This window comes from Neovison vison, chromosome 2 (assembly GCF_020171115.1).
Source record: "Neovison vison isolate M4711 chromosome 2, ASM_NN_V1, whole genome shotgun sequence".
Classification (NCBI taxonomy): Eukaryota; Metazoa; Chordata; class Mammalia; order Carnivora; family Mustelidae; genus Neogale; species Neogale vison.
This window is the reverse complement of record NC_058092.1, coordinates 207,901,649-207,929,507: the sequence shown is the minus strand read 5'-3', so window position 1 is coordinate 207,929,507 and position 27,859 is coordinate 207,901,649. Positions and strand designations below refer to the sequence as shown.

General features: G+C 40.7%; 1 protein-coding gene across 1 annotated transcript; it reads right to left on the bottom strand.

The window, feature by feature from the left end:
• Positions 1–7,157: 7,157 nt before the first annotated feature.
• LOC122898982 (cytochrome P450 2C41-like) lies at positions 7,158–27,066 on the bottom strand. Its single transcript, XM_044236635.1, has 9 exons — positions 26,889–27,066; positions 24,676–24,838; positions 24,356–24,505; positions 20,188–20,348; positions 17,653–17,829; positions 12,432–12,573; positions 12,108–12,295; positions 9,625–9,766; positions 7,158–7,528 (listed from the first exon to the last, which is right to left on the bottom strand). Exons 1-9 carry the CDS (start codon positions 27,054–27,056, stop codon positions 7,347–7,349), a joined length of 1,473 nt encoding a protein of 490 aa, XP_044092570.1. The 5' UTR covers positions 27,057–27,066; the 3' UTR covers positions 7,158–7,346.
• Positions 27,067–27,859: the final 793 nt, after the last annotated feature.

Below are 27,859 nucleotides of genomic sequence, written 5' to 3'. Positions count from 1 at the left end.
AGATACCCTAAAGATCTGAAGGGGCATGTGCTCCCAATGTTTGTAGCAGCTACGTCCACAACAACTAAACTATGGAAAGAGCCTAGATGTCTATCAACACATAAATGGATAACGAAGATGCAGTATATATACACAGTGGAGTATTAGAAAAATGAAAAATGAAATCTTGGGGCACCTGGGTGGCTCAGTGGGTTAAAGCCTCTGCCTTCGGCTCAGGTCATGGTCCCAAGGTCTGATGATCGAGCCCCACATCGGGCTCTCTGCTCAGCAGGGAGCCTGCTTCCTTTCCTCTCTTTCTGCCTCTCTGCCTACCTGTGATTTCTGTCTGTCAAAATAAATAAAATCTTAAAAAAAATGAAATCTTGTCATTTGCAACAACATGGATGGAACTAGAGGGTATTATGCTAAATGATATAAGTCAATCAGAGAAACACAATTATCATATGTTCTCACTGATATAGGAATTTGAGAAAAAAGACAGAGGATCATAGGGAAAGGCAGGGAAAAATGAAACAAGATGAAACAAGAGAGGGAGACAAACCATAAGAGACCCTTAATCTCAGGAAACAAACTGAGGGTTGCTGGAGTGGAGGGGGCTGGGAGGGATGTAATGGACACTGGGGAGGGTATGCTGTGGTGCTATGGTGAGTTCTCTGAGTTGTATAAGACTGAAGAATCACAGACTTATACACCTGAAAAAAATAAATTATATGTTAATTTAAAAAATAAGTATTTTATTTATTTATTTGTCTGAAAGAGACAGAACATGAGCAGGGGGAACGGCAGAGAGATAGGGAGAAGCAGGCTCTCTGCTGAGCAAGGAGCCTGATGCAGGACTTGTTCCCAGGACCCTGAGATCATGACTTGAGCTGAAGGCAGACGCTTAAGCAACTGACCCATACAAGCGTCCCTCAGCTGTATTAAAAAAAAAAAAAATTAAGTGTGCCCAATGTGGGGCTTAAACTCACAACCCTGATATCAAGTGTTACATGCCTACTCAGTGAGTCAGCCAGGTGTCCCCTAATGATCAGTTTTAATGGAGAAATCATGCCACCTTTTGTGGTCTTTTAGTAGACTGACATCTACAGTTGTTTTAAGTATAAATTTCAGTACTATCTTCTGAGATTATCCTCCAGCTTGCAGGTTGAGAGGGTACCCATTGATTTCATGTCACTTACTTGAGCCAAAGAAAAATTTATGAAAGGAGGTGGTCAAAACTCATCAATAAAATACATTTACTGAGCCACTACTACCAATAATAGGAAATCTTTTAAGTCACTAACTCCTAAATAAAGTTCCTCCTCAAGTGAAATATTATAAATTCTAAGCTTGGAGCATAATTTTTATATTCTTTGGAGAAAAAGACTTACGTCACTAAGAGATTGTTTCCTTTCATTGTCAAATGAAAAATGAAAGGTCTAAGAGACACTTCAGAAGCCACAGTGACCACTGGAGCCACTCAGTGGCTCTGGTTGAAACTCAACCCAGGCCAGTGAGATGGCACAGTAATCACACAGGTCATGGTGCTGGGAAGGGACAGTGGGTGCTGACAGCCAACTTAGCTGAAGGCCAAAACAGAGGGGTTGACCAGTTATATAGCTCCAAGGCAATTTCTTTCCTCTTTTAAAAAGATTTTATTTATTTAAGAGGGAGAGAATATCAGACAAAGTGAGCACAAGCAGGGGTAGGGGGAGCAGGAGAGGGGGGAGCAGGAGAGGGAGAAGTAGGCTCCCTGTTGAGCGGGGAGCCCAATAAGGGTTCTTAAACCCTATATTTATAGGGTTTACATAGTTTATAGTTTAGGGTCAACTATAAACATAGGGCTATACTAGATCAGAATAGAAAAGGTTTACTTTTGGGACTTGAAACACCTTTCCTTTTTGAGATGGCCTTAAACATCTTGCTTATCTGGGGAGCACTGGGGCTTTCTGATAAGAGCTGAGTTTACAGCTTAGTTTTGACAAATACCAAGACCTGAATAACCACATCCTATCAAGGCACAGAACAATCTCAAACCCCTGGAAAATTCCTTCACATCTATTCATGGCAATCCCCCTCCTCGGAAGCAACAACTGCTCTGGTTTCTAGTACCATTAAATTAGTTTTACCTCATTTAGAACACCAAGAACTAGACATTCTTGAACAATGAAATTGGCTCTTTGCAAATACCATAGGAGAGGTCTTTTAAATTATCTTTAATAAAATTATCTTTATAAACAATAGAAGAAAGCCTTCTAGCTTTAGAAGTCTGCATATTTATTGTGAGATTAGACTTATAACTCAACCATCAAATGTGACTACATTTAAATAACAGAAAAACAAGATATAGATATCCTAAATCTAATAATCCTAGGGAAAAAAAATTACTGGGATGTCTGTGTGTGATTTGCTTCTGTTTCTTTTTAAAGAAAGGCTTCAAAGAAGATCAGTTTAATAATCCTTGTTAAAAAACAAAATTCAGCTGAATAAATTTGAAGATCCAATTGGCTTCAGTAAATGATTTATGAATCAGGCAGCATCCCTTCTAGCAAATAGATGACTCTCAAGAGATAAACAAAATGGAAAGTTTTTTGTTTTTTTTCTTTTTAGAAGAGCGGGGAGAGTAGCAAAAGAAAAGGATTGCTCTTGTGTTTTTTGTTTTGTTTTATTTTTTTTTCCAATTTATTTATTTTCAGAAAAACAGTATTCATTATTTTTTCACCACACCCAGTGCTCCATGCAAGCCATGCCCTCTATAATACCCACCACCTGGTACCCCAACCTCCCACTTGTGTTTTAAGACTTAATTTGACAGAGAGAGATCGAGCACAGCAGGGGGGAGATGCTTAACTGATTATATACCTTAAATGGTCAGAGGAACTGTGCAAATATGATTAAGTTCAGGATTTTATTTATTTATTTGAAAGCATGCATGTCAGAGAGAGAGCATGGAGGGGGTGGGAGAGTGGGGGAGGGATAGAAGGAGAGGAAGAAGCTGAGTCCCCACTGAGCAGGGAGTCCAATGTGGGGCTCCATCCCAGGACCCCGGGTCATGGCTCGAGTTGAAGGCAGATGCTTAATCGACTGAGCCACCTAGGCACCCCTCTTCAGGATTTTAAAATGGGGATGTTACCCTAAATTAGCCAGGTAATTTACCAAATGTAATTACCATCTGTAATCACACAGTCCTTAGGAAAGTGAGCCAGGAAGATTAACGTAAGTAGGAGAAGATAAGCAAGAGGATGGGACTGATGAGAGGAAGGTGTCGTGAACCAAGAAACATTGGCAGCATCTCAAAGCAATAAAGGGAAGGAAATGGATTCTTTCTTAGAGCCTCAGAAGCAAGCAGCCCTGCCAGCATCAACATGGCCCATGAACATGGATATTGGACTTTTGAACTCCAGAATTATAAAGGGTAAATCTGTGTTGTTCGGAGCCACTAACTCGTGGTAATTAGTTAGAGCAGTGTTAGGAAACTCATCAGATGCTATCTACCTCCTAGGTTTATGAGAAAGGTAAATTAACATGAAATGTGCAAAATGGCAAACACATTGTAAGGAGATACAGAAGCTGAAGGTTGGGGAAAGTGATGATGGAGAAGAGTTTACAAGTTTCGGTAAGAATCTCTGGGCAGAAGATATGAACAGACACTTCTCCATTCAAGACATACAAATGGCTATCAGACACATGAAAAAATGCTCATCATCATTAGCCCTCAGGGAGATTCAAACTAAAACCACATTGAGATATCACCTTACACCAGTTAGAATGGCCAAAATTAACAAAACAGGAAACAGCATGTGTTGGAGAGGATGTGGAGAAAGGGGAACCCTCTTACACTGTTGGTGGGAATGCAAGTTGGTGCAGCCTCTTTGGAGAACAGTGTGGAGATTCCTCAAGAAATTAAAAATAGAGCTTCCCTATGACCCTGCAATTGCACTCCTGGGTATTTACCCCAAAGATACAGATGTCGTGAAAAGAAGGGCCATCTGTACCCCAATGTTTATAGCAGCAATGGCCACAGTCGCCAAACTATGGAAAGAACCAAGATGCCCTTCAACGGATGAATGGATAAGGAAGATGTGGTCCATATACACTATGGAGTATTATGCCTCCATCAGAAAGGATGAATACCCAACTTTTGTAGGAACTGGACGGGACTGGAAGAGATTATGCTGAGTGAAATAAGTCAAGCAGAGAGAGTCAATTATCATATGGTTTCACTTATTTGTGGAGCATAGCGGATAGCATGGAGGTCAAGGGGCGTTAGAGAGGAGTAGGGAATTTGGGTAAATTGGAAGGGGAGGTGAACCATGAGAGACTATGGACTCTGAAAAACAGTCTGAGGGGTTTGAAGTGGCGGGGGGGGGGTGGGAGGTTGGGGTACCAGGTGGTGGGTATTATAGAGGGCACGGCTTGCATGGAGCACTGGGTGTGGTGAAAAAATAATGAATAATGTTTTTCTGAAAATAAATAAAGAAAGAAAGAAAAAAAAAAAAGAATCTCAGGGTAGGGGTGCCTGGGTGGTACAGTTGGTTTACATCCAACTCGTGGTTTTGGCACTGGTGGTGATCTCAGAGTCATGGGATCTAGCCCTGTGCCAGGCTCCTGCTGAGTTCAGAGTCTACTAAAGTTTCTCTCTGCCTCTGCCCCTCCCTGCCTCTCTCTCTCTCAAATTAATTAATTAATTAATTAAATTTAAAAAAGAATCTCAGGGTAGGTTTCATGGAGAAGATAACTTTAGAACACACACACAAATGTGTGGCACACACATTTGCTAATACTTCCATTAAAATCTTTTCATTTACCAATCAAGGCTTAAAGGAATATAATATAGTTCTAATTTGTACCTTTTATTTCTAAGATCTTTTCATGAGTTTAGGAAATATTTCATTTCCTTTTCTGTAATCTGTCCATTCAAATCATTTGCCCATGTTTTTTTTAATTTTTTTAAAGATTTTATTTATTTATTTGACAGACAGAGATCACAAGTAGGCAAAGAGAGAGAGGAAGGGAAGCAGGCTCCCTGCTGAGCAGAGAGCCTGATGTAGGGCTTGATCCCAAGACCCTGGGATCATGACCTGAGCCGAAGGCAGAGGCTTAACCCACTGAGCCATCCAGGTGCCCCTATTTTTTAAATTTTTTAAAGATTTTACTTATTTATTTGATAGAGAGATAGAGAGAACACAAGTAGGCAAAGTGGCAGGCAGAGGGAGAGGGAGAAGCAGGCTCTCCACTGAGCAGGGAGCCCAATGCATGGCTCAAACCCAGGACCCCAGGATCATGATTTGAACTGAAGGCAGCTACTTAACCTACTGAGTCACCCAGGGGCCCCATGCCCATGTTTTTATTATTTAGAATTTTTCTTGGCATACTGTATAGTAGAAAAAGAGCAAGTTGTAGGATATTACGTATAATACGAGCACAGTGGTAAAGATCATTTTTAATCTCATGTGTATATGTGTATGTATAATATATATTATGTGTGAATATATACTTTGGACATACATTATGTATATGTACATCTACCTCATATGTTATCTTAAAAATGCATGCCAAACTACTGGGTATTTACCTTAAAGATACAAATGTAGTGATCCGAAGGGGCACGTGCACCCGAATGTTTATAGCAGCAGTGTCTACAACAGCCAAACTATGGAAGTAACCTAGATGTCCATCAACAGATGAATGGGTAAAGAATAGGTGGTATATATATGTGGTATATATACACAATGAAATACTATGCAGCCATCAGAAGAAATGAAATCTTGCCATTTGTGATGGCGTGGATGGAACTAGAGGGTATCATGCTTAGTGAAGTAAGTCAATTGGAGAAAGACAACTATCATATGATCTCCTTGATATGAGGAAGTGGAGATGCAGCATGGGGGGGGGGTTAAGGGGGTGGGAGAAGAATAAATGAAACAAGATGGGATTGGGAGGGAGACAAACCATAATTGACTCTTGGTCTCACAAAACAAACTGAGGGTTGCTGGGGGAAGGGGAGTTGGGAGAGGGGGGTGGGGTTATGGACATTGGGGAGGGTATGTGCTATGGTGAGTGCTGTGAAGTGTGTAAACCTAACGATTCACAGACCTGTACCCCTGGGGATAAAAATATATTATATGTTTATAAAAAACAAAAAATTTTTAAAAATGCATGCCAAAGTATAAAATTTTTCTCTAGGAGAGGAGCAGGCAGAAGGTTAATAGGTGATGCTCATTTCATAACTTAGAAACATAAGAAAAAATTATGGAAATTATTTGACTGGTATAAGATGTTTAGTTGTCTATGTTTTAGATAAGCCATCACACTTGTGTTAGGTATAAAACAATGTGTTGGAAAGTAGAAAAAAGAATATCTAGTGATGCCCTCCAGGGATTTTGTTCTAGGTCAGAGAGCAAAGAATGACACTTAGAAGATCTGATGAGCAATATGAAAGCATATGTTAACACGTGACTCTAAGTTTGAAACAAGTTCATACCAACATGTCTAATCTTTGGTGTTCAAAGTGACACCAAAGCAGAGAAATGAATTCTAACATGAATTATTCCTTCCCCTCATGGCTGAAATTCTATTACCCAGCTCCTGGACATAACCTTTCTCACTTTCAAATTCAAATGTACCTGTAAGTGACACAGAGCCAAGAGAGCTTTCCTGCCCTCCCCCTCTTTGTCCCTCTCTCTGCTTATCATTATGAGGATGGTGCAGTGTGGCCTCTTTGGATTCTATTTTCTTCCATTTCTTACCTGTATTATGCACAAAAAAGGAAAGTCTAAGAACTGGCTCAGTGAATAGTGATGCTTTCCATTTACAACATGCAGAGGACAAATGGCTGTATGTTAGCTTATGCTAATCATTTGGTTTTGTTTCATGGTGATAATAGAGTAACAGCTCAATATTAGAGAAGTATATATGGTGCCAAATACAAGTGTTACAGAGTATAAACAATAGCACAGCATGTGTGTAATGAAATTCTGGAAACATTCCTCTTTTTTTCCCCAAAAAATTTTTATTTGAGAGAGAGAATGAGCAAGTGAGAGAGATGAGCAAGCATGAGTCAGAGAGGAGCAGAGGGAGAGGGAGACACACACTCCCCGCTGAGCAGGGAACCCGATTCGGGTCTCAGTCACAGGACTCCAGGACCATGACCTGAGCCAAAGGTAGATGCTTAAATTACTGAGCCACTAGGTGTCCCTGGAAACTTTCCTTTAGAGGAGGCTGGATGTTCACTGGGTATGGAGGGAATGGGGAAACAGGAGCTGAGGTCAGAGAGTGCATCCCCAGCAGTGAAGAGGTGAATGATGCCCCAGAGGAGGAGGAGCTACAGACAACAGCACAGCAGCAGGAAGATGGTCTGCCCTTCCTCATATGGGAATGAAGCAGAGCTGGTAGGGGGGTGGGACATGGCTAAACCCACTGGCAATTGGGGTGGTATCAATGTCCTTTGGGTCGACCAGAGATTTCAGGGTAAATTTCTGTAAAATGGTGGTCAAGAATAAAAACAGCTCCATACGGGCCAGTCCTTCTCCCAAACATATTCGTTTTCCTGAAAGTAACAAATACAAGGGATCTGTTCCTTGAACACTATGTTTCGAAGCGTCATAAGACATGTTACAAGAAATATCTGATGAATGACCAGGCCGATGGAGAGGTGGAAGGAAGGTTAGAGGGACAGGTGGACCGAAGGATGGAAATGCTTGCTATTCACCTAGTGTCTTGATGGGAACCCTTCATTCAACAATTAATTATTGAGTATCAGGCCTACATCAAGCACTTCACTATGCATTTCCACATTACAACTGCTCTTTTCTTATTTCCAGTTTCCATACATTTTTGTAGAAACCCACCACCTTCACCAAGTGCATTGGAGGGAGAAGGACTAAGAGAAGAGAACTCATGTATCTGTGTCTCCATTCCTACCTCTGGCATAAAGTTTAAAAAGATTTTTTTCCTTCATGTGATTCCAAAAACACGTCTAAATGTATTACTCTCTCACTTTAAAATATTCAGGGTGTCCCTGATCTGTCCTATGACAGGAGGTCAAATGGGTTGAACTGGCTGTTCACATTCTGTACCCAGTCTGAGGTTCCATATCCCTCCTTCCATCTTCCAAACCCTCTACTCTTGATTCTAGCCATACCAACTCTTCATCGATCTCCAACACACCATGACATTTCCAGCCTTATCTCATGCTGTTCCCTTCAGTTAAGGTGCAATTCTCTAATACTTCTTTCAGGATCTATGTCTCATGCATTTCCTCTCTATAATCCCTGTGATCCCCTCAGGCAATAGAGTCTTGCTCTCTCTGGGTATCCTCAGAATCTTATTCACTCTTCAATTAAAGCATAGATCATCACCGTGAATCGTAATTTCCTGTTTATCTTTTTCTACCACGCTAAAATGTGCATTCCTTGCAGGGAAGTCTCAGTCTTTGACATCTTGGTATGTACAGTGCCAGACCCAAAGCAGGTACTGAAAGTCATCAGATAATTGAAGGGAACTCTATGGCTGGAGACTCAGTGAGCACTATTGATGTGGAGACCCAATATCCAAGATACATGATCTTGAGTGGAGGACAATCAGGTACAGGGCATCCTGCCACTTTCCAAAGGTTTCCTTGATGCCATGGTTGGTTGGCAGGTTCTGACCTCAGTTTATAGAAACATCCTTCTCCTATGGTCTACCTTGTAAAAGTGCCCCATCTTCTCTTCTTTCCCTCACTTCCTGTCCGCTGTGAGGCAGCTCAAATTCCCTTTCTGCTTTGGAATGTTGCTAATTCCAGTTCATGCCTCACTGTGGGCTGGGGGTGAGCAGGAAGCTGCCTCTTCTGGTCTCCTGAGCAGCCTGGCCTTTCCTCTCCCACAACACTAGTCTTATCAGATTATAATGATCTGCTTACTAGTCTGCTTCCCTAACTAGAGTGTAAGCCCCTGTGGTGTCCACGCTGTGCTTGTGGATACTTGTTACCCCAGAGCTCACTCTGGGAAGTGAAGGTACAGAGAAAATACTTTTTTAAAAAATATTTATTTATTTATTTATTTGAGAGTATGAGTGGGTAGGGTAGCAGAGGGTCAAGCAGATTCCCCACTGAGCAGGGATCCTGAAGCAAGGCTTAATCCCAGGACCCTGAGAGCATGACCTGAGTTAAAGCCAGACACTTAGCTGACTGAGCCACCCAGGTGCCGCACATAGAAGATACTTAACTTGGGGTACCTGGGTAACTCGTTGGTTAAGTATCTGCCTTCAGCTCAAGACATGATCCCAGGGTTCCTGGAATTGAGCCCTGCATCAGGCTTCCTGCTCAGTGGCGACCCTGCTTCTCCTTCTCCTGTTCCCCCTGCTTGTGCTCTCACTCTTTCTCAAATAAATAAATAAAATCTTTTAAAAAAAAAGAAAGAAAGAAAATACTTAACTCAAAGTTGAGGAGTTATATACCTTTCTCATGGCCAGTGAGTAAAGTCTAAACGAATTTCTTCTGCTGCTTAGAGGAGCTCTTAGTAGCTCAGGGATATATCTAGAGTGATGTTTCTGGTCATGGACAAAGAACAATTCTACCCACACCAGGGCAGGCACTATGTAAGACTCAACTGATACCCCACCCCCAAAATATTTTGTCCCCTTCAGCACCTAGGAATTTATTACCTGCTGAGAAAGGCATGAAATAATCACTCTTCTTAAAGTTGCCATTATCATCCAGGAAGTGGGCAGGGTCAAATACCTCTGGGTTGGGGAATTCTTGTTCATCATGTAGCACAGAAGTCAGTGATACTAACACGTTTGTGCCCTGAAATGAACAGATGAAGATAAACTGGGTTAGAAAGAAGCTGTAGAACTGGAAGAAATGTGGAAATCACTTAGTTCAATATTTTGATCTATATGTGAAGAATCCAAGGTCCAAAGAAGGCCCATGGGATTTCCAGCCAGAGAGACCACGTAATAAGAAGGGATGAGATTAAGGCCAGTGCTAGTCAGGATGCTAACATGGCCTCCAATAGGGTCCGAAATACCGAGTGCTTGGTTACTTGGGTGCCTGCCCTCTGAATCCCTTCCACTGATCACAATGTTTGGACACTTGTGTGTCTCTTTGCTCTATTTTGTCACTTCAGTGTTCATACATCTCATGTGGATTATGGCACAGCAGAGGTTTGCTTGAGATTCTGTCTCTCCTCTCCCTCTGCCCCTCTCCCCACTCACATTGTCTCTAAAGTTAATAAAATCTTTAAAAAAATAAAAATGTGGGGGAACTCTTTGTTATAGATGAATCCTAGCTACACACACACATACACACACACACACTAATAATAAAATTTTAAAACTAATCATTTTTCAACAGTTCAAGTAAAGATCATTAATTAATGCTAAAACTACTGGACCAATGATTTGGGAAACAGGATATTTACAAGGTCTTAAAGTACCATGCCATAGATTTTTTCTTATTAATCACCTATGAAAAATAGATCCCTAGCAATAGAGAACTATGGCAGATACCTCCTTCATAAGTGAGTAGCTTAGCATCACCAATAATGGTATAAATTGGTATTGTATGTCTCTAGCCAAATGTGATGCATTGGGACATACACAACATCACCTACGTAATTTTCTTCCCCAAAACACAGAAGTGGAATCTAATCTCAAAACAAAAACAAAAACAAAAACCACCCGAACCAGACTGAGGAATATTCCACATGGTGTCCTGGACTCCTCAAAACTGTCAGCACCTTGAAATGAAACAAATTAAGGAAATGGAAATTTTCTTTATAAAAGGGTAGCCTAAAGGGACAGATAATCAAATTACATATTATTCCTTGATTAGCTACTATATGCCCCTTCAAAAAAAGCTATAAAAGAGTATTTTAGGGTAACAGAAAAAATGTAATTATAGGCTATATATTAAATAAAATTATTGTATAGATAATAGTTCCTTGAGATGAATGCTGTTCCTCTCAATAAATGTGCAGAAAGCCCTCATTCTTAGAAGACGCATAGTGAAATATTTAGGAGTGAGGTAGATTGATGGACATAAGTAGATATGTACTTAAAATACAGATGTATATAAATTTTCATAAATGTTATTTATATATACATAAAACATTACATTCTCATTGTGTATGTGTGTTTAAAGGCTATTTAGATTTTCTACTTTTTAAAATTAAACATTGGAAGGAAATTCTACCCTCTAAGTTTATCATATTTAATTTTATTTACAAAGTTATTGCCTTTGGGACACCCGGGTGGCTCAGTCATTAAGCGTCTGCCTTCGGCTCAGGTCATGAACCCAGGGTCCTGGGATCAAGCCCCACACTGGACTCCCTGCTCCACATGGAGTCTGCTTCCCCACCTCATTCCTGCTCATGCTCTCTCTCACTGTCTCTGTCTAATATTTGGAAATGACCCAAATATCCATCAACTAGTGAATGGATAAATAACTTGTGGCACTCGATATGATGAAAACTACTCATCAAAACAAGGAACAACTAATGATACATGTGATAACAAATATTAAGCTCAAACACATTCTGTCACATAAAAAAGATAAAGGTTTATATTGATTACAGGTTATACTACTTTTATGTCACATTCCATTATGTTATATTCCTTAAAAGGCAAAACCGTGGAACCAGAAGTAGATCAATGGTTACCAACGGTTGAAACTGGGGGAGGTGGATTGACTGTAAAAGGAGAATGAAGGAAATTTTTGAGATGATAGAAATGTTTTATGGGGCACCTGGGTGGCTCAGTGGGTTAAAGCCTCTGCCTTTAGCTTGGGTCATGATCTCAGGGTCCTGGGATTGAGCCCCACATCGGGCTCTCTGCTCAGCCTGTTTCCTCTCTCTCTCTCTGCCTGCCTCTCTGCCTACTTGTGATCTCTGTCTGTCAAATAAATAAATAAAATCTTAAAAAAAAAGAAAGAAATGTTTTATACCTTAGTTGTGCTAATTACACAACCCACTGAGCCAAAAAAAAAAAAATGTATAGCCTCAAACTGAAACAGCACAAAGTCCATCAAGCTGCCACATGTATGATTCTTGCACTCTCTCATCTGTACTGGTAGAGGATTGAAACCACACTGTGAATATGAGAATTTCAAGAGCACTGAAGTCAGGTGTAGGAGAAACACATCCTACCTTGGGGATGACATAGTTTCTGAATTTAATGTCACGGGTCACTGCATGAGGCAGGCTGTTTGGGATAAGATCAATGTATCTCTGGATCTCGTGCAATACTGCATTCATATAGGGCATGCGGCTCCTATCTTGCATGCAAGGGCTCTGGCATCTGCCAATTACACGCTCAATCTCTTCCTGGACTTTAGCTGATAAAACACAAATGAGACAGATGAAAAAAGAGAAAATGCATATATATTTACACGCCAATTCATGTGCTCCAACATCATTATAAACATCAGTTGTATGCCCAGAAGTAGACCCTGCCCACCATGCTGGCCATACCTGTGACTTCTGGGTGCTTCAGCAGAAGCAGGAGACTGTATCGTAGGGTGGTGCTTGTCGTTTCTGTCCCAGCTCCAAATAAATCAGATGCACTGGTTACTAAGTTTTCGTAAGTAAACTTCAACTGATCATTGTCCTTTTCCTAGGAATTATTTGATGTAATTATTTGTTGGTTTGGCAGCATATGTAATTATAATAAATCTAAAATAACATATTGTTATATAGTTAAGCAAACTTGCCTACAGATTCCATTTCCTAGACTCTTTCGCAGCTACACTGGCCAAGCAACCTATTTCTTACCAAAGGACTTTTTTCTTAAAGATTTTATTTTATTTATTTGAGAGAGAGAGAACAAGTGAGAGGGCTAGCACAAGAGTGGGGAGAGGGCTGGGGGAGAGAGAGAAAGACTCCCCACTGAGCAGGGAGGCGGACGTGGAGCTCCATCCCAGGACTCTGGAATCTTGATCTGTTGCTTAACCTACTAAGCCACCCAGGCGCCCCCCAACGGCCTCTTGGTGTCACTTTCCTTCCTTCTTTTTACTACATGCCTACACAGATATGTTGGTGGAGGTGGTGTAGACATCGTCTTGAAACATGATGAACATGAAGTCTACACAGTAGGTATGCTAAAGAAAAATGGAAGGCACATGAGTCCATAGATACTTCAGGGCTACTGTTCAAGTCCTGGACTGCCTAACATGAGTTTCTGTACCTAGAAAAATACACCATTACTTTTTTTTTTTAAGATTTTTTTTTTTAATTTATGTATTTGACAGAGAGAGAGAGAGAGAGAGAGATCACAAGTAGGCAGAGAGGCAGGTGGTGGGGGGAGCAGGCTCCCTGCTGAGCAGAGCGCCCAATGTGGGGCTCCATCCCAGGAGCCTGAGATCATGACCTGAGCCGAAGGCAGAGGCTTTAACCCGCTGAGCCACCCAGGTGCCCCCCAATTAACAATGTTTTAAAGAAATAGTGGGGAGTGCCTGGGTGGCTCAGTGGGTTAACGCCTCTGCCTTTGGCTCAGGTCATGATCTCAGGGTCCTGGGATCAAGGCCCACATTGGGCGCTCTGCTCAGCAGGAAGCCTGCTTCCCCCCCCCACTTCCGGCCTGCCTCTCTGCCTGCCTCTCTGCCTACTTGTGATCTCAGTCTGTAAATAAATAAATAAAATCTTTTAAAAAATTGTAAATTGAGTTTTCTCTTGTTGGTAGTCAAACACAATCTTTTCTGATAGAAATGAGTAAATTACAGCCATATCTTAAAAAATGGTCTTGCCATTTGCGACGACATGGATGGAACTAGAGGGTATCATGCTTAGTGAAATAAGTCAATCGGAGAAAGACAACTATCATATGATCTCCCTGATATGAGGAAGTGGAGATGCAACATAGGGGGTTAAGGGGGTAGGAGAAGAATAAATGAAACAAGATGGGATTGGGAGGGAGACAAACCATAAGTGACTCCTAATCTCACAAAACAAACTGAGGGTTGCTGGGGGAGGGGGGTGGGGAGAAGGGGGGTGGGGTTATGGACATTGGGGAGGGTATGTGCTATGGTGAGTGCTGTGAAGTGCGTAAACCTGGCGATTCACAGACCTGTACCCCTGGGGATAAAAATATGTTATATGTTTATAAAAAATAAAAAAAAAAATTTAAAAATGGTATAAGCCAGGATCAAGAGTTTGTAATTCTCTTCTGTTATAGAATTTATGTGGACTCTATATTGCCTAAAAACTCATTACAAAGTTGGAAATATGCAAAAGCTAACATGGCAGCACATCCTAGAACAGATTGTAGCGAGAACACATTTACAAAGACAAAAGGGGGCCAGCCCCTATGATACTCCAGATGTAAGGCAGAACTATTTGGTTTGGGAAATAAGTGCAGGAATTAGTGAAGATATACAAATAGAAGAAATATTACAGACTTGAAGACAGAAAATTTGGACATTAACTGCCCATAAGGGATGAAGGAGACTATGGGAGTAAGGCAGATGCTGAGAATAAGATACCGAATGAATAGAGATCTCATAACTTTTCATAGGGAGAGTAAAAGCACCTCACAAGGACAGCTAAAGCTGGTTTAAGATAAGGGTGACACAAAATTGAAAACAACAATGGGGCCATTTGAAATATTGACTATGAGATCACTAAAATTAAAAAAAAAAATTTCCTATCCAGTCCTCTGGGCCAACGTTAATTTAATAAGGTTCTTACAGTCCCCAAGTGACCTGTGGCACACCTAAATTGTCATCAACTCCATTAAGACAGGCTTAACCTCCATAACTGTATTTGCTAGACCCATTGGTAACATCAACATCACACACTTTTCTAACCTTTCCAACCCAAAACTACTCTAAAGCCAGGAAAAAGAGTAGGGCACTTATAAACCATTATTAGCATTTCATCTGTTGAAGTGAATTTGAAGAATCAGTGCTTACATACACATAGATGATCAATTTTAGCCAATTTTATGCCTAAGTTTTCTTCTAGGAGTTTTATATTTTTAGCTCTTACATTTAGGTTTTTGATTCACCACATTTCCACTCAAGGCTAAATAAAGTTATCATATGATCTAGCAATTCTACCACCAGGTATGTACCCAAGAGAAATTAAAACATAGGTATACACAAAAACTTGCACACAAATGTCCATAGAAGCATTATTCATAAGAGCCAAAAAACCAGCAGTGCCTGTGTGGCTCAGCTGGTTAAGAATTTGCCTTTGGTTCAGGTCATGGTCCCAGCATCCTGGGATCAAGCCTGGAATTGGGCTCCCTGTTCAGTGGGGAGCCTGCTTCTCCCTCTCCCTCTGCCTCTCCCTCTGGCTTGTGCTCTCTCACTCTCTCTCAAATAAATAAAATCTTAAAAAGAAAAAAAAAAGCCAAAAACCCAGAAACAATCAAAATGTCCATCAACCAAGGAGTAGATATATAAAACATGGTATATTCTCTCTGGAATATCATTCAAGCACATAAAGGAGTGAAGTGAAAAAAGCTAGAACAAAATAAAGTATAATTTCATTAATATGAAACATCCAGAATAGCAAATCTATAGCGACAGAAAGTAGAGAAGTGAAGCCTGAAAGCTGGAAGGGTTTGGGGGACAGTGGAGATAACTACTCAAGCTTATGGGGTTTCTTTTGAGGGTGATGAAAATGTTTGGTAATTGATTGTGGTGGTGGTTGCACAACTCTGAAAATACACAACTACTAAATTATACTTGAAATGTGGGAGGGTATGGCATGTTAATTATACTCAGTGTAGATATTAAGAGTAAGAAAAAATGGAATAATAAGCTAGAATCTAAATACTATAATGAAGTCCAAAGGAACAATGCAGTTTTTAAATATAATATTAAGGAAATACTGTTAATTGATATATGAGAGAGGTCAGCACCCAGGACCAGTGGAAAGGCTTCCTAGCCATAAGGAAATTGCTCAAAATATATGCAAAATACAAAACATTCATATGGGTTCATTCTTCTGGGAAGGTGTCCATACTTTGTGTATGTATGTGTGTTTCAATAAAACTTTATTTATAAAGACAGGTGAGCTTTGCCAGTCTTTGATCTAAATCAAAATGGAAGGGGAACAGAGTTGGAAGATAAAAAACACTGCCCTAACAGCAGAGAAAGCAGACCATGAAAATATTAATTTCTTCCCTCTTCCAGTTTCTTCAAACAATTCCACCACCTTCTTCACTCCATTGCACCTAGAATATGTGACTTGAGCAGTCCAACTGAAATCCAAGGATAATTCTTTGACAATCAATTTCATCAGCATCTTTTTTCCTTCCCATGTTAGCCTACTCACCATTTCTCATTTCTGCCCAAAGCTACAAAGTGATTGGATAAAGTGATGGCCTCAGATGAAGAAATTTCCTTCTCTAGAATAAGCTTTTTATAATGCACTCTGGATTCTGCCTCTCCCCCATTCAAGGATGTTGCCTTGGTACAATGTCCTATGGCATCTACATTACTTTTGTCACACAATTTCCAGCTTGACCCTATCACTCATCACATTCACTATTCAGATTTACTATCTCAATCTTTCACTCCTTTTTTTTTTTAAAGATTTTATTTATTTATTTGTCAGAGAGAGAGAGAGGGAGAGAGAGCGAGCACAGGCAGACGGAGAGGCAGGCAGAGGCAGAGGGAGAAGCAGGCTCCCCGCTGAGCAAGGAGCCCGATGTGGGACTCGATCCCAGGACGCTGGGATCATGACCTGAGCCGAAGACAGCCGCTCAACCAACTGAGCCACCCAGGCGTCCACTCCTTGGTTAAATTTCTCAAATAGAATATCTGTTCTTATTACTAAAATCTCCCATGCAGTCCTTACTTCTAAAATCAGCCTCTATAGGCTAAACCACTAAAATCAGCCTCTATAGATCTCTGAGATGTGACAAAATGACCAATTTGATTTTATTTCAGGAGTCCCTGTATTTCCATGGTCCAGACTTTTTTCATCAAGCCAAAGTCAAGAAATGAAAAATCTCACAGTTGGTCCTTGGGCCCCATTCTTATCATACAGCTCATTCTACAGGACTCCCAGGATAATTTTCCCCAATAATTATTTGTATTCCACTCTTGTTCAGGCTCATACATCTACCTGAGCAAATCTTTTCATGCCAACATTCAGTCTTACAGTGACTTGACAGGCACCAACATCCAACTCTGTATCTGTCCAAATCCATTTTTGGTTACACTCAGTGAAGACTTCCTTTTTCCATCCATCTCATCTCTTTGCCAACACATACTTCTGAACCTCTCATCATACCATTCTACCAGTCTGAAATTCCCTCCCCTATTCTTATTGCAAATATTTTGAAACTCTACATCAGCCCTCAGTATAAGCAGGAAGCCCAGCTAGGTTAAACATTTCCTTCTTATTCTCCCACACACTGAGATAAGATCACATATACCTTCATTTTATAGCTCCACATTTTGTAATTTCTAACTTGTGTTTTTATTTCCCCTAAAGTGTACATTTTCTTTTTCTTCAGGTAGAAACTTAACAAATAGGTTCCACATATCCTAGTTATTTGACAATTCAATCTTAGATTGAGTGATGTTCCATGATGCTCAATCCAGATAGATCCATGCATACAGAAGTACCTAAAGTGTCTGTCAAGCATTTCTTGCCTGATGATTTAAACATCCTCATGAGCACTAATCAGTGACCAAGAAATGCAGGCAAACAAATAACGGATCTGTCATTAATATCTTACCTGTCCCATTTTCATCAGGAAGTAATCAATGAAGTCCCGAGGATTGTTCACTTCCAAGGATTCTTGGTGTTCTTTTATTTTCTCCAAAATGTAATTATTTATAAAAACAGAATTTTTAAGTATTGTGTTATGACTTCCTGGGAGATGATCAAGGAGAGCAGGGAAGCTATTGTAGATCTTAGAGATTAAAAAATATATATTAAATTTTAAAACATGTATTGAAGACATATAGAAGATATGTCAAACCTGGTTAAAAAGGGAGATGAAGAGAAAATGGTCTCTGTCTCCTGGAAAAGCATTTTATATTGTGTATATAAAGTAATTCTCTATGCTCATGGAGATATCTAAGGGAGAAAACTCTGACCAGATGATGAAATACGACAATAACGTCCTATACTCATACATCGTCCACCTTATAGTATCAAAGCATCTTTACATCAATTCTCTCATGTTTTATATTAATTCTTCCCTACAACCTTGAAATACAGAATGCCGTGAATTACTATGATTCACATTTTATAGATGAAGACTGAGGTTAAGGGAGTTTGGACAACCTCATACACAGCACAAAGCTACTCCTTCATCAGTGCATCCTGGCAGCACCTGTGGTCCCAAATGTTTTCTCTGCTTAAAGGAGACATTCTCTTCCTTCCTAGACTAGCATATTTCTGGTAAGTAATGTGATGAAGAGGTCACTAAGTGTGAGTGGAGGACATATCTTTTAGGCAATGGGAACCTTTCGGCAAGGGCCTGGATGCCCACTGAGTGTGCTATCAGCATGTTTCTGGGCAGTCCCAAAACAGGGCTTTGGGATTTAGGGGAAAGACCACTGGCCAGGGAGTCAATAGGCTTGAATTCCACCAGCTCCATATTTGGACATTTATCTTCTTTTTTTTTAAGATTTTATTTATTTATTTGACAGAGAGAGATCACAAGCAGGCAGAGAGAGGGAGGGAAGCAGGCTCCCTGCTGAGCAGGGAGCCCAATGTGGGGCATGGTCCCAGGACCCTGAGATCATGACCTGAGCCAAAGGCAGAGGCTTAACCCACTGAGTCACCCAGACGCCCTGGACCTTTATCTTCTTGTCCGTAAAATAAAGGTTTTGACTCTCTTTTCAACATGCACACTCCATGAGGTTTGCCCTGGGCAGGAGTGTGGTATTCAAAAACTCACTTCACTGAGTATGACCAGTGAAATTGCCAGAGTAGATATCCAAAGACAGGATACTCCAAAAAAAGAGAGCTGAGATTTTTTGGCAAAAACCATGAGAATCAACTTGTCAGAACTCTAGAAAACAAAGGCTTACAGCAATCAAGTGAATGCTGAATCCCGAAAAAGGCAACTTGAAAATGGTGAAAAAGTTTGTGGAACTTTTAATTTGCCCTCTTCTACCTCCTTCCTAGTTTGGCAGTGGTCTTAACAAGGGCAGCTTCTCGTGTGGGATTCTGGTTTCCAGTGCAAGAGACTAGACTAGACCTTACAAAAAATTGTGTTTTCTCTGTTGCAACTGCTCTGGGGCAACCTGAAGGACTGACACAGGCTCTTGTCTTTGTTTCATCGGACTAGAGCTCAGGGTGGAAAGCAGCTGGCATGTCTCAAAAACTCTGTAAGGCAAATGAATAACTTGGGGCAAAGGCTAGTTAAGACATAAGATAGGGCACCAGAATCCTGGGAAGAAAAGCTGGGGAGAAAGTATCTTCTGATATTAGGGCATTCCAAAGTACCCAGGTATATTGAGGCATTTAGACATTTTAAAATTTAGAAACCAGGGGACACCTGGGCGGCTCAGTGGGTTAAGCCTCTGCCTTCGGCTCAGGTCATGATCTCAGGGTGCTGGGATTAAGTCTCACATGGGGCTCTCAGCTCAGCAGGGAGCCTGCTTCCCTCTCCTTCTCTTTCTGCCTGCCTCTCTGGTACTTGTGATCTCTGTCAAATAAATAAATAAAACCTTTAAAAAAAATTTAGAAACCAGGACATCGGCGAAGAAAAGACCCCAGAAGACCCTAAGCTTTCACCTCTAGCTGATCTTGGCTCAATGTAAGCAACAAGACAGAAAGAATCGAAGAGTCGGTGAAAGCAGTGAAGGAGTTCTCCAGTCCAGAACCAATTTGGAAGAGTTCATTTGTTTGTTCCTGTCTTCCTTCCTTCCTCCCTCCCTCTCTGTCCCCTTCTTCCTCTCTCTTTCTCCCCGCACACCCTTTTCTCAGCCCCTCACACTCAAGGAAAACTGCAGCTAACACTACCTGAACACAAAGAAACAGAGATTTCAGAGACCACACATGATGAAGAAGAGGAGACTTAGAAACATGGTCCAGAAAAGTCACGAAATAAACAATTATCTATAGCCTACAGAAAGCAAAAAGCAACACGAACCCAAAGCAAGCAGAACAAGACAAAACAAATCTCAAGGAGGGGGAGGAACCTCGTTTCCACAGTTACATTATAGTATCCAAAATGTCCAGTTTTCATTTACTTCACAGCATGGTCCATACAGAATTTTGGATGTGTCAGAGGAAAGACCTCACATGACTTTACCTGAATCCATGGGGAACTCAGAATCTTGAGGTTTTCATTAAATATTTTCAGGAAGCCAATTAAAGTCTGATCTGTATAATCAAAACGATTTTGGAAAATGATGGAGCAGATCACATTGCAGGAAGCACAGCCCAGGACAAAAGTGGGATCATAGGGTAAGGCTAAAGAATAGGAAAGATTTAGAAAATACCATTAAAATATACATATAAAACTCTTTGTTGTTCATAATAGGAAATTTTAGGATCTCTAAAACAATATCTACCTAGCAATCCCCTTGCCAGCGAAGATTTCAGCATGCTCAAAATCAACACATCATCTTTCCCTTAAATGGGAAGTCCATCCCACCTTAGTTTGATTAATAACAATCTTCCAAATACTCCATTTAGATCAGTACCTTTGTTTACTTGATTCTGACCCAAGGTGACTATTACTTTGAAGAGCAAAAGAAAAAACTTTAAAGACGCCACTTTTGAAAACACCGAATGGTGCACCTGGCCGGCTCAGTAGGTGCAGGCAGCACCTGACTCTTGATCTTGGGGTCACGTGTTCAAGTCCCACCTTGGGTGTGGAGATTACTTAAAAATAATATAAAAATACATTTTAAAAAAAACACCTAATAATTTAAGCTATCAATGCAGAATCACACCTGTCTGGTAAACTTGTACACTCCTGTAGGAAGGAAGAAATAGCTTGGGACCTGGAAACCTATAGCTAATGAATAGTTAAAGTGAATTATGTGTAAAATCAGCAGAGAAAAAGATTAAAGGAGGAAAAATGATGGAAAAATTCAGGTATTTTGATAGAACAAACAAAAAAGCAAAAGGTATCCATGTTGTCTGAGAGGAAAACTAACACAAATGAGTAAAATTAATGTGTAGATTTGTTTGCCTCAGACAGAAGTAAAATAAGAAATTTTCACTTCAAACTTAAATCATAGCTAAGGCAAAAAAAAAAAAAAAAGATTAAATTTGCAAATAGAGTCCTGGGGTACCTGGCTGGCTCAGTAGGCAGAGCATGTGACTCTTAATCTCAGGGTCATAAGATCAAGCCCCATGTTCAGCATGGAACTTGTTTAAAAAAAATTTTTTTATATAAAAAATTGGGGCACCTGAGTGGCTCAGTGGGTTAAGCCTCTACCTTCAGCTCAGGTCATGATCTCAGGGTCCTGGGTTCGAGCCCCACATCGGCTCTCTGCTCAGCAGGGAGCCTATTACCCGCCCCCGCCGCCTGCCTCTCTGCCTATTTGTGATTTCTCTCTCTGTGTCAAATAAATAAATAAAATCTTTAAAATTTTTTTAAACTTAAAAAGGAAAAGGCAATAAATGGAGTTCTTGTGTTCTTGTGTTTATTACAATACAAAAAATAATAATTTCCTTTAGGAAATAGGTTCCCTCATCACCAATCAGGCCCCACATTTTTTGGAGAGCCTGCCCTCTTATGGAATTCTGGAGTATTGCTATATATAGCCATTAGCAGAAGACCATAGTTATAAATTTTTAACTGGACTACTATTTAGGCCAATTCTGTCATTTTATAGATAAATTAAGCAGAGAAAAAATTTTATTTTTTAGTGAGAAATATTTAAATGTAATTGCTATAATCAAATGATCAATAAACTTTATATGCAAAAGGCCCCCAAATTCACATCAGTGATGTAATTAAGGGTAACCAGAATCCAAAATGAGAGGGAATTAAAAAATAGGAAACGTGTTTAGGTAACTGCTTCTATTCCAGACTCTTTTTCTTTTTTTCCTTAAAGATTATTTATTTATTTACTTACTTGACAGAGAGAGCACACGCAAGGAGATGCAGGCTTCCCCCTGAGTAGGGAGCCCGATGTGACAATCTATCCCAGGACCCTGGGATCATGACCTGAGCTGAAGGCAGACGCTCAATAACTGAGCCACCCAGGTGCCCCCAGACTCTTTTTCAGTTGAAACACTTGAGGACACTAAGCTTTCAGAAAAACTTTAGAAGGTAGGGGATAATTTCTGAAGGTCTTGAGATTTATTTCTCTGTGTGTGTGTGTGTGTATGTGTGTGTGTGTGTGTGTGTGTGTAATATTTCACAAAATGAAATTACTCACACATTAAAAGAATGAAATCTTGCCATTTGCAATGATGTGGATGGATCCAGAGAGTGTTAAGCAAAATAACTCAGTCACACAAAGACAAATGCTATATAATTTCACTCATATGTGGAATTTAAGAAATAAAACAAATGAGCAAAGGGGAAAACGAGAGAGAGACAGAGACAGCAGGAGAGAGACAGGCCAAGCAACAGACTCTTAACTGTAGAGCGCAAACTGATGGCTGCCAGAGCGGAGGTGGGTGAGGGGATGGGTGGAGTAGGTGATGGGGATTAAGGAGGCACTTGTTGGGATCAGCACCGGGTGAAGTATGGAAGCGCTGAATCATTACACTGTACACTTGAAACCAATTAAAAAAAATCCTGTATGTTAGCATGTCTGGAATTTAAACAAAAATTTTAAAAAAATAGTTGCTGACAAGGAAATCACAGTTGATGAGGGTGGCATGAAAGATGCCTAAGCAATTACAACCATAAAAAAAAGTATCATTACTGGCCCGAAATGGACACATGGACTTTGGAAGCAACACTCAGAAGATGAATGAAGTTGACCAAACACATATAGACCAACCAAGTAAAAATAAAAATCAAAGCCACAGTGAGATACCACCTCACACCACTCAGAATCACTAAAATTAACAAGCCAGGAAACGACAGATGCTGGCAAGGATGCGGAGAAAGGGGAACTGTCCTCCGCTGTTGGCGGGAAAGCAAGCTGGTGCAGCCACTCTGGCAAACAGTATGGATGTTCCTCAAAAAGTTGAAAATAGAGCTACCCTACAACCCAGCAATTGTGCTCTGGGTGTTTACCCTAAAGATACAAATGTAGTGATCCAAAGGGGCACGTGCACCTGAATGTTTATAGCAGCAATATCCACAATAGTCTGGAAAGAGCCCAGACATCTTTCAACAGATGAATGGATAAAGAAAATGTGGTATGTATGTATGTATATAGATATGTATGTGTATATATATGTGCATAATGGAATACTATGCAGCCATCAAAAAAAACCCCAAATCCTGCCATTTGCATTGATGTGGATGGAACTAGAGTATTATGCTAAGCGAAATAAGTCAATCAGAGAAAGGCAATTGTCATATGATCTCTCTGATATGAGGAATTTGAGAGGCAGAGCAGGGGTTCCTGAGGGGAAGAAAAGGGAAAAATGAAACAAGATGGGACTGGGGATGGAAACAAACTAATCTCAGGAAACAAACTGAGGGCTGCTGGGAGGCAGAGGGGGTGGGAGAGGGTGGCTGGGTGATGGACATTGGGGAGGGTATGTGCTATGGTAAGTGCTGTGGATTGTGTAAGACTGATGATTCACAGACCTGTACCCCTGAAAAAAATAATCAAATAATACATTACATGTTAATTTTTAAAAAAAGAAATGAGGGGCGCCTGGGTGGCTCAGTGGGTTAAAGCCTCTGCCTTCAGCTCAGGTCGTAGTCCCAGGGTCCCGGGATTGAGCCCCCATTGGGCTCTCTGTTTGGTGGGGAGCCTGCTTCCTCCCCTCTCTCTGCCTGCCTCTTCTGCCTACTTGTGATTTCTTTCTCTCTGTCAAATAAATAAATAAATAATCTTAAAAAAATAAATTAAATAAAAATTTTTTAAAAAGAAATGAAAAGAATGCAAGATTTAAAAAAAAAAAAGCACATGTCACTAGCTACAGGTGCTCCATGTGAAAGGTGTGAAATCATTGCCACTGTGTCCATTTGACAAGTATTCCCTGGGGACCTTTTCTGAAATAGGTAACCCACATTTACATGGGAATGTATTATTACTATTACTATGGGAAAAATACCGTTCTCTAACTCTGAAAAAAATGAGTCCCCAAATGTTGTACCTTCATGGTGTAATGATGTGGAAATAAAAAACTTGGGACAGAAAAGGATTAAATGACCTTTTATACCTACACTATAGCATAGTCATGAAATGCCACATGACCAGCATAGACACACAGAAGCTCCCCTGGCTCTTTGCTGCACTCCCTCTTTCCACGCGAGGGCTGAAATGTTTCCAAGGACATCAGTAGATGAGAGAACAGCCTGCCAAGATCAGAGCTATAGAATAACCCACCTTTGGTTTTTCTCAAAGCTTCTACAAGGTGGCAGGCTTCCTCTTGAACTCGGCTCTCAAGGTCACTCTTTCCCATCCCCAAAGTCCGCAGGGTCATGAGGGAGAAGCGTCGTATCTCCTTCCATTTATTTCCGTTAGTGAAAAGGATTCCTACCAGAGGGGAAACAGAAACTGGGCGGGAGGTCCTAAGCAAGGAGGAGGAAGGTCATACTCAGCAGCCTCATGATGGGCCAAGTTCTGCTGAGTCGCTCTTCAAATTCCAGTTTTCCATCCTTTCCAACCCCATAACCAGTGCCGAACGTGTGTACCTGCTCACCTACCATGTCCTTTATTAACTTTTTCAGCTAAGGGGAAACTTCCTCTTGCAGAAAACTCTTCTCCCAGATCAATCAGGGCTTCCTTCACTGCTTCATACCCATACAGTACAACGGTGGGCTTCATGCCAAAATACAGAGTGAATACAGGGCCATACGCTTTTGAGAGCTGAGGATTTCAAAGAAAACATATATGTTAGCAAAAGAAGTCACAATTTAGTCTATGTTTTGTGCATGATTTTGTGTGTGTGTGCGATTAAGCCTGATATCATCATACTGTCGATGTTTTTATTCTACCAAACATGGCTTCAAATATTCCTGGATCTTACCTATAAATAAGATTGTTACAACTGACACATAGAGAGGGCCACTGATGTGACAGGCAATGGTCCGGGGAATTGGTACTCAGATAATTACAACTGATTATTACACCAATGCCTTGAGCTAGGTTTATTTACCCTGTTGTACAGATAAAGAGACTGAAGTTCAAAGAGTTTCCTATATAATCCCAGTGTCTAATAACAGAACACCCAAATTTCAACCCTACTTAGCCAACCTCTTTTGTCTCCAGTACCTATCTCTGAACCAGTACCCAGCTGTTTCAGGAAAGCCCTGTAAAGCCCATCCTCTGGAGATTTCTCTTTTCTTCTTCTTTTTTTTTTTTTTAAGGGTTTTATTTTTAAGTTATCTCTACACCCGGCATGAGGTTTGAACTCATGAGCCCAGGATCAAGAGTCTCAAGCTTAGTGACTCAGCCAGCCAGGTGCTCCCATCTCCTGAAGATTCTGACTTGGTAGCCTTATGATAGTTACTAGAAATCCATACTAAAAAAAAAGAAAGAAAACCACCCCAGCTGGTGCTCACGCCCACTCCACTTTAAGATCTGCTGGTATTACTAACACTAAAGGCAGGGCCAGGACAGGCAACATCTCACAGAACAACAATTGCTTCTATCCTGCAGCATTCCCAGGGTATAGACAGCAGCTTTGTGCGGAATCTGGGGATTATGTTACCATCCAGTTGGTCCTGATGATTTCTTATTTTTTGCATTCATTCAAGCTAGTTCTGGACCCAGTTACTTGCTTGCCATCAGGTACTACTTGCTTCTTCAGGGTTCAATTTTCATGAACAAAACACACGGACTATATAATAGATGACTCTTCAAATGAAATCTCTAATCACAAAACACCACCCTTACCATTTACCTTTAGCCAGAAATCACAGCAAAGGGCTGTGAAACAAAGGCAGCAGAATTCCTGGCTTTTGTCACTTCATTATTGTTTTTTAAAAGATTTAAAGACTTTATTTGAGAGAGTGAACACATGAATGGGGATTGGGGAGAAGGAGAGTGGGGGAGGGAAAGAATCACAGTCTCTGTGCTGAACGGAGCATGGAGCCAATGAGGAGCTTGATCCCATGACCTCAAGATCATGACCTGAGCCAAGACCAAGAACCAGACATTCAATCGACAGAGCCACCCAGGCACCCTGGATTTATAATTATTTTTTTTAAAGATTTTATTTATTTATTTGACAGAGAGAAATCACAAGTAAGCAGAGAGGCAGGCAGAGAGAGGAGGAAGCAGGCCCCCAGTGGAGCAGAGAGCCTGATGCAGGGCTCCATCCCAGGACCCTGGGATCATGACCTGAGCCAAAGGCAGAGGCTTTAACCCACTGAGCCACCCAGGCGCCCCTGGACTTTATTATTTTAATGCTACCACAGAACAGCCTAAATGTTTCTTTACTCATAGAACACATTATTTTATTCCACTTTTTTTTAAGTAATCGCTACACCCAACATTGCAGCTCAAAATTCATGACCCTGAGATCAAGGGTGGCATGCTGTATTGGCAACGCCAGCCAGGCGCCCCTTATTCCACTATTCTTTTTTTTTTTAAGATTTTATTTATTTATTTGACAGACAGAGATCACAAATAGGCAGAGAGGCAGGCACAGAGAGAGGAGGAAGCAAGCTCCCTGCTGAGCAGAGAGCCAGATGCAGGGAGGCAGGGCTCGATCCCAGGACCCTGGGATCATGACCTGAGCTGAAGGCAGAGGCTTTAACCCACTGAGCCGCCCAGGAGCCCCTTATTCCACTATTCTTGACAATATTTCACAAGTATATGCTTTACAGACGTACCTTGATATTTTAATATAATGTGGTTAATTTTAATATATTTTATTTAAAAGTAGAGCTGGAGAAGCATAAAGCATACTTACATTGCTCAAGGACTTGCTGAGGTTCTTCACATCTAACTGGAGGATATTTCCAATGAAAGGGAGAGGAGTGGGGCCAGGTGGGAGCTTCCCCTTTCCAGAGCTCTGTTTCCAGAGTGAAAGGAGAAGCCAACAGGAGAGACAGAGCACCAGAACCACAACTAGATCCATGGAAGCACTCTCTTTTTGGACGACTGTGAGCTTGACATCTAAAGCTTTTATAATACTCCCTGCTAATTCAACCTGTCCCTCTGACTCATAAACTAATCAATCAGCTGGATTACTTTAATCTCTCTTTTGAAAGGACTTTGGCCTACTGATAAAGATAAAAACACGTGTTTTTCTTTTTGCTTCTACTACTTCTGCCCTGAGATTCTGGTCTAACAGGTCTGGGGAGGAGCCCAGGTACTGGTAATGTTTTCGGTTTTGGGGTTTGTTTTTCTTTTTAACATTCTAGGTGGTTCTAGTTGAGAGCCAGTGAAGTAAATCACTTAATCACAAAAACTGCAAAACATTCTGGATTTGCAGATTTTTTTTTAAAAGGATTTTATTTATTTACTTGACACACACAGAGAGAAATCACAAGTAGTAAGAGAGGCAGGAAGGGAAGCAGGCTCTCCGATGAGCAGAGAGCCGGATGCGGCACTCGATCCCAGGACCCTGAGACCATGACCTGAGCCGAAGGCAGTGGCTTAACCCACTGAGCCACCCAGGCGCCCCTGGATTTGCAGATTAATGATCAGTTGAGAATTTATGATTTTAGAGGAAATCCTTAGACACAAAAACGTTTATCCTTTAATGCTTTAGCAAACACCAGTATATTTTGTCCTAGAAAATGAAAGCCTTTTGAAATATTTGTGTATTGTACTAACATTCAACAAAACCTTGGTAACAGAACTCTTGAATATCCAAATACGTAGCAAGTAATTAGCTAAATAAATTTATATATATTTACCATCAAACTCTTATGCCCA

Bases quoted from the DNA above. Each gene is read 5' to 3' on its own strand.
- LOC122898982 (XM_044236635.1), bottom strand. From the start codon at position 27,056: ATGGATCTAGTTGTGGTTCTGGTGCTCTGTCTCTCCTGTTGGCTTCTC. The intron at 24,506-24,675 runs GTAGGTGAGCAG...CCCCTCTGGTAG, and splicing joins AAAAGTTAATAAAGGACATG to GAATCCTTTTCACTAACGGA. The intron at 20,349-24,355 runs GTGGGTTATTCT...CCTATTCTTTAG, and splicing joins AGCTTTGAGAAAAACCAAAG to CCTTACCCTATGATCCCACT.